Genomic DNA, 12,497 nt, shown 5'->3' with positions numbered 1-12,497 from the left:
GCAACGGCAGGTGGTGACGGGCCTTGGCTCCCAAGTCCCAGTACGTGCTTCACTGTCCCAGGGGCCCCACTTACAGAACACAAATCCAAAGATGGATCAATAAGAATCTTAAGATGGTGACCACAGAACATTAAAGTCTATGCAAGGGGCCTTTCTGAGTGCACTGCGCTTGTCTCATGCTCATGAGGCAGGTCCTGGTATTGGTTCAGGGGAAGGATAACAAGCACTGATAACTCAAGTAAGTAGCAGCGGGGCTGGAAGATGGATGGATGAATCTGAGGAGAGGAGAAGATAGGGTAACTGAATTTGGGAGGAAAGAAAATACTACGGTTGCGGGAACTGAAGAAATCTGTAGTACTACAAAGCTAGAAATTCGGGAGGAATATAGTTTTGGGGGAAAACGTAAGTGTTTGGGGGGCACACAGTATGGGGCAAGCTAAATTTAAATTACTATGGGACATCAGAACTGTTAATAGAATACAGAGGACTGTTTAGAAAAATATTCTCCAAGAAAACAACATCATTATTTCCTGATTTGTTGATCATTAATTGCATTGCTATACAAAAAGTCATTAAAAGGTCCTTCTAATATAAACACCTCGGCATTATCCCATTAAACAGACCCACATATAAAACATCACAGAAAAATACAGAGGCAAAGGCGGACTACATACAAAATGAAAAAAATCAAGGAGTTTATTCAATAACCATGAACTTATGGAAGAGATTATAAAGTACACTATATAAGATATGAATAACCCTTAAGATGTAAAAGTTTGCAAAAATTAAAAAATATCTACATGTATATATATGATTGCCATAATTTTTTTCTTTTAAAACCATATGTCGTGCTTCATATTTCTATATCCTTAAGTAAAAATGTATGAAGCTATATAAGCTTCTTTATCGCATGCAAAATTATGGTAGTTTGCATAAAAATGCAAATATGCAAAGTATCACTAATGAGCACCAAAAAAACAAAAACAAAAAACAAAAAAAACACCACACACCCACTTGAAGAAAATAAGCAGCCAATATATAATGAAATGCATTTTTTTGTCTTTTTTCCTCCCCAAAATATATTTCACTCAACCCAATATACCCAAAATACTATCATTTCAACTTGTAATCAATATTAACAAGTATTCAGATACTGTCTATACTTTTTTTCTCAACTTTTTTTAATAGCTTTATTGAAATATAATTCACACACCATCAAACTCATTACAGTGCAAAATTTAGTGGCTGTTGTATATTCAAAACGTTGTGTAACAGTCACCACAGTCTAATTCCAGAATACTACCATCACTCCCCAAAAACATCCCATACATATGAGTAGTCATTCTTGGCTCAACCCTTGGCAACCACTAATCTAGCTTCTCTCTCTATGGATTTACCTACGCTGGCCATTTCACCTAAGTAGAACCATATAATACGTGGCCTGTTGTGTCTGGGTTCATTCACTTAGCATGTTTCCAAGGTTCTTCCATGTTGTAGCATGTATCAGGACTTCACTCCTTTTCGTGGTTGAACAATACTGCTGTATTGTGAGACCCCATTTTGTATATCCATCCTTTTTCAGCTGATGGACATTTGGGTTGTGTCTACTTTTAGGCTGTTACAAATAATGTTGCTATGAACATTCACGTATAAGGTTTTGTATAAACACATTTTCAATTTTCTCGTATATATACCTGGAAGTAGAATTGCTAGGTCATGTGGTAACACTACGTTTAACCTTTTGAGAAACTATCAAACTGTTTACAAAGTGGCTGTGCCATTTTACATTCCTTTCCACCATATAGTGTACTAATTTTTCCACATTCTTGTCAATGCTTATTATGTTCTCTCTTTTTGAATACAGTCACCCTAGTATGTATGAAGTGGTATCTCACTATGGTTTCGACTTGCATTTCCCTAATGACTAATGATGGTGAGCATCTTTTCATGTGAATTTTGGCCATTTGTATATCTTCTTTGGAGAAATGTCTATTAAAATCCTTCTGGAGTCTTTTAATAGCTACAACAGTCTGACAAAAAATTTTGTAGTGATATTATAATCAAATAATAACCTGGGAATAAAGTTATTTTCAAATGAAATTAGTAGAGGCTTAATATAAAATAAACATTTAAAACTCCAGTGGAATGGTACTGGCATTGGTTCTAGAATTAATGGGCGTGACAGCAGGAAGGCACTCAAGGGTGTTACTGTTTACCAGCAATGCTTGTAGCCTGCAGAGTATAGGTATAGCCAAGAAGTACAAAAACACCTTTCGGTACAGCTAACACTAGCAAAATTGAGAAGTTGGCAAGGTTTCATTTCTATATCTCTAGCTTCCTAACTTCTGTGAAAGAGGAAAGCATCTAATACCAGTTATACTTAGCGGTTAATTACATGTTCTTTAAGTGGGCATTAGCCCTTGTGGTATTCTATCCATAAGAACGAGCTGTGAGTTCATCGCATTCTCTCTCTCAAGTGGCCCTCTTCTCCTGGGCAAGAGACACTGGAAACTCCACTAGTTAACACTGCTGCAAATATGTTTATGAATAACCATAGACAGAGGAGAGTCTCCATCATGCTTTGATTCTTTCAAGTTTAGAATCTTGGCCATATTCCCTGCCATTCTGGTTCCCTCTTCCTCTGGGTATTTGCTGTCTCCTTTCTATCTCCCTTAAGGGATTGTATCTAACCTTATTCCTTTTTTTTGTTTCTCTGCTTCAAATGTTATAGTTTCTAGGGTATTTATTATTAAAAACTTTAAAATTTATACCCCTCCTGATTACAAAGTGATTTAAAGGTACAGTTAATATTTAACACCCTCAGGCTATAATTTTTCTTTTCTGGCATTCTTATGTTTATTATATTATTTTTACCTCTGGTAATACTATTTTGATAGACATAATATGAATATATTCATGTATTATATATATATATATATATATATATATATATATATATATATATATATATATATATAAAAATATACTCTCTATTAAAAAGAGGTACCACTGCAGGGTGATCCTACTTTGGATTTTAACTCCACACAGATGGTCAGTAAAGGGAAGAAGAGAAGTTGGATACAGAATCTTTAAGTAGCAGAAGACAGAACTTTAAGTGCCCAGGAATGCAACTGCAATGAGGAATACAAAAATTGCAATGGCACTGTACCATGGCTACTATGAATTAAAATGGATTATTTCACCCCTGAGACTGAGATTCTTAGGCTGGCCAGAGGTCACTATTTTGTATTTTGTACATTTATACTTGTCGTTCAAATGGACTGTGTCAAACACTTGGAAGGGCAACTAATATACAATGCAGCAATTTGTAAGCAATGGCAGGCCACTGAAAAAATATCACTTATTAGTTTCTTATGCCAGACCTAAAGGTACAAAAAAAATAAATGATGTCCACAGAAAAGACATGAACTAAAATGGGTTCCTAATATGCGGTGCCTGGGTGGCTCAGTTGGTTGAGCATCTGACTCTTGATTTCAGCTCAGGTCATGATCCCAGGTCCCTGGGAGAGAGACTCGTGTCGGGCTCCATGCTGAGCATGGAGTCTGCTTAAGATTCTCTCTCTCTCTCCTTCCCTCCTTCCCTCTCTCTCCCCTCTGCCCCTCTCCCCAACTTGTGTTCTCTTTAAAATAAGAAAAAAAATTGGTTCCTAACATATTAACTAATCATTTAGACAAATAGTTCTCAACCCTGGGTATATCATCTGGGAGTTTAAAAAAAAAAATACAGAATACTTGGTTCTAGTTCAGAGATTTTGGTTTAACTGGTTTGAGGTGGAGCTCAGGCATTAGGTTTTGTTTGGGGAGGGGGGGTGGATGTTCCTTAGGTGATATTTAGGAATAGCCAGAGTTGAAAACCACTGGTTTTGACAATGAACACTATCTGATCTTTTTTTTTTTCTCCCAATTTTTATGTATTTTTTGGAGAGACAGACAGAGAGAACAGGCGTGGGGCAGAGAGAGAGAGGACACAGTATCTGAAGCAGGCTCCGGGCTCTGAGCTGTTAGCACAGAGCCCAGTGTGGGGCTCAAACCCATGAACCGCAAGATCATGACCTGAGCCAAAGTCAGACGCTTAACTGACTGAGCCACCCAGACACCCCTATCTGATCTTTATCAAGTGGGCATGAAGCTCTGTCTCTTTGTTTAACTTGGAAAAACAAAAATCTTATTAAGGATCTTCTTGAGGATTCTATTCAAAACAGAGACCAATACCAACTGAGCCTGACATCTTGATACTTAAGAAAGGATGTAACATTTCTTTTTACACAAGAATTTAACTCCATCTACATTTATTATTCTAAAGCTTTACTTTTTTTAAAAAACTATGCCAAGTTTTCATCTTTTGGCAATCTTTTGTATCTACTCTATCTGATTGGGAATGCTCAGGTGTCACTGTCACAGGAACAAGAAAGGTTACAAAGGAACAGTCAGCTACTGCCTTAGTTCAACTATGCTTTCTGGTTGTCTTGGCATAAATTTTAGTGCCTGAATTCTTTCAGAGCCAAGCTCAAAGCTAATACAAACGAAGCAGCTGCGACTGCATTGTGTTACATTTACATGGAAGGCCAACTCAGACCATTGTGTTATGGAAATGAGAACACTAAGCCAAGCACCTGGCCCGGAACACAAGCCGCTTTCTTTTAGCCAAAGCTAAATGGATGGCATCGTCTAAGGAGAAGTGATATAAAAATCATAAATATCAATAGTCACTTTATAAATAGAACATTAAAGAAAGAAGCCGGTTCCAAACACTCAGGCAATGGGAAACAAATATATACAATTACAAGGCATGATCATTTTTCCTTTCTGAATTAAAGTACCTGGATAACTCATTAGTTTACTCGTTTCTTCCTAATTACCCCTGTAAATATTATTTGAATATAGTTTTAACAATGTATAAACCATACAATGGATGTTTTATTTAAAGGAAAGCACAAATGTGACAAATGTAAAAAGTCTAGCAATATGATAAAGAAACAAGTGAAAAATAGCATCTTTAAAAAGAGGCAAAAACGACTCAAATAACTAAAAGTGTTCCTGAAGAAGCTGATAGTCAAAACTCAGATCTGCAAAAACACTGTGAGCTTACACATATATGTGACACGTAAAGGGCTCAAAGAAACATCCACAGAAACAAAACATTAAATAAAGGTTTCTATCTAGTTACACTTCCCAGTGTAAGTAGACACAGAATACACGATATACATAAAATACCAAAAAGCCCTGAATTCCAAATATATATTAAAATCTCTTTTGGTTGAAGAAAAACATGTAACTCTTTTGCACAGGTACACGCATTTACTCCAAACGATCGCTTGGTGATTATTAAAAGGTTTAGTAATCCATTTGACTGAGATATCATGAGTAATACTAAGAGAGTAAACGTGAGACACTCCCTTGACTCTGGTCACTCAGTAAGTCATGAATGCCTTATCCATTAAACAGTTATTTGTGGAGTGCTTACTGTGTGCAAGGTACTGTGTTAGGCACTGAGGTAGCTACAAAGATGAGAGGAGATATTTATTGTCTAATGAGGGACATGGACCTAGAAACAAACAACTGCAGTTGGAATTAAGGTAAAGAAACATGGAATGAACAGAAGAAACAGGAAAAGTATCCTGCAGATCACTGCTTCTCCTTATGCCTATGATTAGATAAAAGTACAAATGCACTGAAAATTCCTAAACACCAAGACCTTGCCTTACCTATAGATTCAGTGGCCACCTAAGTTCCCTCTTATGTTTATTTTTACTTTTCAGCTTATTTCAACTTATTGACTCGTTTGTCTACCACGGGCATAAAGATGGCTTAGACTAAGTAAGAAGTACACATGAATAGACTGTTGTACTGGCTATCCATTCTAAGATTATAAAAATATACATTTTGGGGAATGGGAAAGATATACAAAGGTTTTGGGTTTCCCTAATTTGGGCTCATTGCAATCTTTACTCCCTGGCTCCTTTCTACCACATCCAGCAGCAGTCAGCAGGATACAAGTGACTCTTACCCCCTTGCTTCTCCTGATCTCTCAAAAGCTAACCACTACTCTACAGCTGATAGCCTGGGGTGGGTGCAGGGCTGGCCTTCTCTTGAATGGCAGGCAGTCCCTTACTTGTCGCCCTGAGTTATGATGCCGATAGCAAGGGGAAAAAGAGTCACTTGGGGAAGAGTCAAGAAATTTACCAATACTTAAACAGTATTTACACAAATGGAGCTGGGAAGAAAGCCCTTTTGGAGAGTCCATGGCTAGCTCCTTTCTGGTTTAGCTTTTGAGCCAAGATAAATATTTCAGAAAACAAATCTCTAGCGCTTTAATGGCCAGCCAAATTTAGTTAAGTTTGACAAACAAACATTCCCAGTCTTGCCCCAACCTACCTCCCCATCCTCTCTCTTGCCATTTTGGCCTACACGCCTTTTGGTTCCTGCTCACTGAACCCTTATATCCCCTGCAAGCCTCAGTCACTTTATGAAGTGTGTCTTTCTAAACTGCTCTTGCCTCTGCCTGGGATACTCTTCTTCCCGTCAATTATTTTCATTCAGCCTTTGAAACAGCTCGAATACTGGCTCCCCGGAAAAGCCTTTGCTCACACAATGCATTGTTAAAAATCTGTGTCACCATGCTTATCTACCTCCTTATGAATCTGGTCATTTTTCTGTCTCTTACTACTAGACTTTAAATTCTCTGGGAGTGGAAAATTCTGTTGTGTTCATTTCTGTGTCCCTAGGACCTAGTGCCAAGAAAGTATCAATAATTGGTGAATCACTAATACTTTGCCCAAAGCAACCATTCGGGAAGTGTGTCACTGTCAATAATTTCAGTCAAGGCTTTTGCTAAAAACTACTTATCTGCCCTCAGTATTTGCTTGAAAATGGAGCCGGGAAGAGTAAGCCCTTTGGAGGGTCCACCTGATAAGTTGTGAACCTGCTGTTTACACCACAGGAAAGACACATGAATCCTAGGATCACAAGCACTTGTGCTTAAATCTCACTTTTGCCCCTTCAGAAAGTTAACATGGATCACTTCCATGGAAACAATCATGCTAATAGCATGGGATACTGTATTAGTAACTTAGTTAAGTATCTCAAAGTTTGGTTCCTTCTTACACTGCTTTCTCACATGCAGACTCCACTGTGATATTAATTACAAAAGCATTCTGTGTTGATCTGAAAGCTAGACACAATTCTAATTGGCACTACATTTAAGTCAGTCACATTAGTTATTGGTATTATAAGGAGACTGTGAATTTCCAGATATCTGAGTACCGCATTGCCTCTTTTAGACAGCATATTTTGATTTCTTTTAAGAGAATATAAATTATTTATCCAGAGCCATCATGGAATAAGGCATTTCACAAACCATATTTTTCTGGATAACAAGTTTTATAAGCAATAGATATTTTCAAGATTTAAAATATTCTCAATGGATATATATCACAATATTGCACAGTGACACTTTAAAAAGAAAACCGGCATGACAAATATAATTTCACTTTTTCTTAATGATTCAGGATCATTATTATCAATGTCAATTACTTCACTATTCTCCATGTGTCCTGTAATTCAATGGTACTCCTGTAGTTCAATGGCAACACTGGGCTATTTGCCTTTATAATAAGTGGATTCAGGTTGTTTTTATGAGTCCTTGCTTTTCATTTCCTCTGCCTCCTCCCCCCAACTCACTTCATTTTTTCAAAAATTACAATCAATGTGTTCTGATGGTTATTTTTCAAATAACTGCCTAGGTAAGAACTTACGAATAGTTAAATTCTCCTAGAGAGCTAAGTGCATGGGCTTTGGAACTACAGTTTGCCAGTCAGAGGCTCCTTCTTTCCTTCAATATTTCTTAATCTGTGAGATGGCTGAGGTTGTCAGAAGAGTAACAGCTGAATAAATGGTCTGTAAAGGAGTGCTCACCATCATGTATGTGCATCATTGGTTTATTACTTTTACTCAAGAGTAATTAGTATTATTATTAAGGTAAACCTCAAATTAGCTATCAACTGTTTAAATACAAATGAAAATTATTGTTCTTAATTAATTCAAACTTAAAAAGCCCAGTCATGAACTTCAGATTCAATAGAAGTACTTGAATGTTATAGAAGGATATTTTTCTTCAGTTATTGACTTTAAAAAAAAAAAAATTAAGAATTAACCATTCTATTTTAGCAGGCTTGTATGAAAATTACAAATTCTAATTCAATCCTTTTCACCAAACACTGTGTATGGATAGTCAGTTTCACTATATTTGATTTCTGTTTCATCAGGAAAACAAGAAGGGGAGGGAAGAGAAAAAAAAAAATGCCCTTTTCATTCATTAAAAAAACCCAAACATTTAAGTGGGAAGCTATGTCTATGGAAGAAAGAAATTTAGTAAAAGGAATGAAATCTGATATTTTATCATTCCATCATAATATTGTTAGAATATTAATCCAATCTTGCTTGTGATCTTTAAAAATGAGAGAATCTGTAAACATTTGGAAGGTGTCACACAGTAACAGATACTCAAAAACTCTACAAGACACTGAGAGACAATAAAGGGAAATCTTGCTCTTCAGAGTTAATCCAAAATAAAACATTCATGTTGGTTGACTTATAAATGAATACCAGCTTATATATCTCAAAATATCATTTCAACCTACAGAGTTTTCCCAACTTAAAAAAATAAAAAGTAGTGGAATATATAAATAAGGAATACAACATATTAACTTAGCTGAATTAAAAGAAAATCATCTTTTTTTCCCCCAATAGAAAAGTCTACTTCTACTTTATAGTGTTTTCCATTGTACCTACAATAATGGCCAGCTTCATGATAGTTACTCTTTTCAAGTTTAAAAACAATAAGTTTTACTGAAATGATAGAATTAGGCAGTGTATTTCTTATTAAATAAGCAAAGAAAATGGATGGATTAAAATCTGGGTTACTGAGAGTTATATCAAGAAGGTACAAAACAGAACTGCAAGTGTTGGTCAGCTGACCTGATCGCTTCTAGCCTTCTGATCTCAGCATTCAATATTTAATACTGACTCTTAGTACTGCCTAGTCAGTTTAAGGAATATTTCTTCCAGGGTATTTCTTAAGCACTTAGATGGTCATCCAAAAGATGGCTTAAGCAAAGCACAGGCCAGGTCTCAGGAATAGAACTCACAATCGTCTAATTCTCCGATAATCTGCTCTGCAACTTTATGAGTCTCATCATTCACTGTTTATGCTCTAGCTCAAGGAAAACAAAACAAAACAAAACAAAACGAAAAACACCAAAAACCAAAAAACTCTTCCCATTTGTAAAAAAAAAAAAAAAAAAAAAAAAAAAAAAAAAAAAAAAAATGCTACCAGCATCTTTACAGAATGGTAACAGATTTTCACTAGTAACTTCATAAAAGGGCATCCGGCAAAGATTTGTACTCTGTAGGTCAGAGGAATTTGAATTTAATAATTATTCCCTAAAATGTAATAAACCTTCTACTCAAAGTGGTGGACATTAACCACAGTTGATCTACATAAGTTGATAACTGTGTCCTTTAACTTCAGTATTATAAAGAAATTCTTGAGCAAAATGTGTGGATTCCTTAGTAACTGTCTCTAAGAAGAAAGGAGAGAAAAGTAAAATATCTTTTAGAGAGGAGGAGCACTTACTGGTACTTTGAAGGGTGAGGTATTTACAGTGTCCATGGAGTTGGGTTTCTCTGATGTACTGGTCCCTGAGATACTCCGTCTGCGGGGGGACCTTTCTGCCGGCACCTCTGGAAAAGAAGAAAGAAACATCATTAAGAAACCGAAATTTAGGATCTTTGACTACAATGTAAAATTATTGGGGGTTTTCTCCCCCACAAAAAATCAGTTTCCTTTAAAGGCATATTACATTCTATCTCCACATGATTTCTCTGTTTCTCTCTGTGGTATTCGAACTATCAAGACACTAGGGAGACCTGGTCACAGTTAAGAATCCGCTTTAGCATGACAGATTATAATTTTATCTGTGCACACATAAAAAGTATTTTCACATTTTCTGAGCTATGTTTAAGATCTATAAATTCACTTGATATTCACATCTCACAGTGCATGAATATACTTCTCTATTTGTCAGCAACATAGGAGTTAACAGAATCCAAAGACAATTTTGGCATTCTTGTGAACAAAATATAGTCTTGTGTTGTACATGATTCGATGGTGTCTGCACAAAGGTCAAAGTTCAGTTCTGTGAAGATAAGATGATTCACCAGACTGCAACCAAAGGGGCATGAGGCGACTGAAAGCTGCTGCTAGGATAAAATAACATATATGCCTATGCAGATATAAAAATAGATCAGCTTCTCCTTGTGCTGGCAATATGACCTTACTAAGATCTTACTCTGTATTCCTAAATCTGTTCAAACTGACCTAACAAGCTTCGGATTTTGCAGATGATGTGATATTTTCTAATTTAATTACTGTACATTATATTAAGGTTACATTTAAACATTTTTTTCATAGAGTGATATAAATATATGCATATATATATGCACATACACACGCACACAGATGATAGATATACACATATTATACCTTTATCACAACTGCTTCCCATCTCCACGTCAACTGACAGACATATAGGAATCCAGCTTCTCAGATAACATTAGATAATCTCAACATGGACAAGGAAAAAAAACACATCCTAAAAAAAGTACTCTGTATTATCTTCCAGATCTTAAAAAATAAGGAGTAAATCGTGACTCCGGAGACTGACATTTTGATTCCTGCTGTTCTCCCTTTAAAAGATAGATGCAGTTTAAACTTCCATTTCTGGCCTCCTGGCCCCTGGGATCCGTGCTACTTCTACTTAAGAGAAAGCGTTTTTTCTCTCGCTCCCTCCCTGTGTCTTGCTCTTCCCCCTCCCTCCCTACAGCTTGCAGAGAGAGCAAGCGAGAAAGAAACACACAGGACTGCAGCTATTCAATCAATCGTTCCGACTGCACATCCTCATTAGTTACTTTCAGGCTATTAGCAGACGCCCAACCACTGCCTCCCCTCACTTACAGAAAATTTCACTGTATTACACTAATCCGCAGCAAGAAAAAAACATTTACTGAAATTTATATTCAGCTAGTGCCAAAAGGACACCATTTTACACAGACCTAGTAATGCACACAAATCAATCCCTCCTATGAAAATCCAATCGGAAGTGCTTACCCTATTACCATCTTTGCATGCTGGACACTGATTTTCTTTCCACAACTAAACATATCTTCTGTGTGACATCTTGACCAGTAAGACATAAGCCAAACTGCAACATTGCTAATGACAGAGGTTGCCAACATAGCGTCTTATATGCCTGCAGTACAAGAAAGTCCCACGCTATCACTGTTTTAAAATTATGAGCAATAACTGTTAAGTCTCTCAACTTCTCTCTGACCATCAGTGGTTAAATGAGCCTTAATGCACAAAGCCATTTTCAGAATTAGGCACACATGACTTCTAAAAAATGGCAGTACAATTAGCTAAAATTCACGGCAATGGCACAAAGCACCAAATTTAAACAAACCAGCTTTGCAAAGCACTCCGAACAACAAGACCTTCAGACTTTAGGAACGTGACTTTAAAGAATGATTATCCAAGTTAGGCATTTCTAATATATGGGGAGCAGGCTGGTGGGGAGAGGGTCTGGTGAAGACACAAGAAAATCTCATCTTTCCTCTGATAATAACCTATAATTAGAAGATACATGAGATTAAATATTACAATATATTTTAATCTCTGAATAATTGATGGAGAAACCAAACTTGGAGGAAAATAAGTTCCATTAGCAAGACTAAAATGATCCAGTAAACAGTTTTCCTTAATTTCCAATGTTCTGGATAAGGAAAAAAATGGAAACATTTCCTCATTTTCTTTCAAACACCTAATTATAGTTTTCAGGCATATGAACTCATTAAATAAATATATTTCAGTGCTTTTAACAATGTGAAATTATATTGGCTAAAATGAGCAACCGCATGTTAAATTCTAACAAATATGTTACTTGTTGTACTTCTCTTCCTCTTTTAGATTCTCTTTCTGTACCTTGAGAAAAATCACAACTCTGGTGTGGCTTAGAGAATATTACTAGGTTCAAAAAGAGGAAATTAAATTTTTCTTGAAGTTTGAACAATTGGCATTGATGAGGGAAAAGAAAGGGAAAAGGAAGGAAATAAGCTGCATGAGCCAATGAGAAGAAGTCTACACTCCCTGACTTTCTCAGTCCCCACAACAAGGCAACTTATCTGCAGATGCAAAAAAAGGCCCTTGAATACCCAAGTTCTTTCATTTTCAGAAGATTCGGAACTGTTTCAAAGTGGAGCAAAGGAACATATACCCAAGCACCAGTGGCCGTTCAGAGCCATGGTGGCAGCTTCAGCAAGGGCCGAATTAACAACTCACTGGATTAGTCACAGGCAGGCCTGCATATTAAACTGGCCCAGCTACCTTGAACTTGAAATCTCCAAGCAGAAAGGAAAGCTGCT

General features: G+C 36.5%; 1 protein-coding gene across 6 annotated transcripts in view; it reads right to left on the bottom strand.

Annotated features, from left to right (window-relative positions):
* Nucleotides 1–12,497, bottom strand: part of RASAL2 (RAS protein activator like 2) — a 349,262-nt gene that overhangs the window by 72,873 nt on the left and 263,892 nt on the right. For all 6 annotated transcript variants that reach the window (XM_042976554.1, XM_015543801.2, XM_042976556.1 and 3 more), the window contains one exon: nucleotides 9,655–9,761. In XM_042976554.1, coding sequence (XP_042832488.1) covers nucleotides 9,655–9,761 — 107 coding nt within the window. The remainder of the gene's footprint in view (nucleotides 1–9,654; nucleotides 9,762–12,497) is intronic.

The sequence above is a fragment of the Panthera tigris genome, chromosome F3, assembly GCF_018350195.1.
Source record: "Panthera tigris isolate Pti1 chromosome F3, P.tigris_Pti1_mat1.1, whole genome shotgun sequence".
Lineage (NCBI taxonomy): Eukaryota > Metazoa > Chordata > Mammalia > Carnivora > Felidae > Panthera > Panthera tigris.
This window is presented reverse-complemented; position numbering and strand designations above follow the sequence as displayed.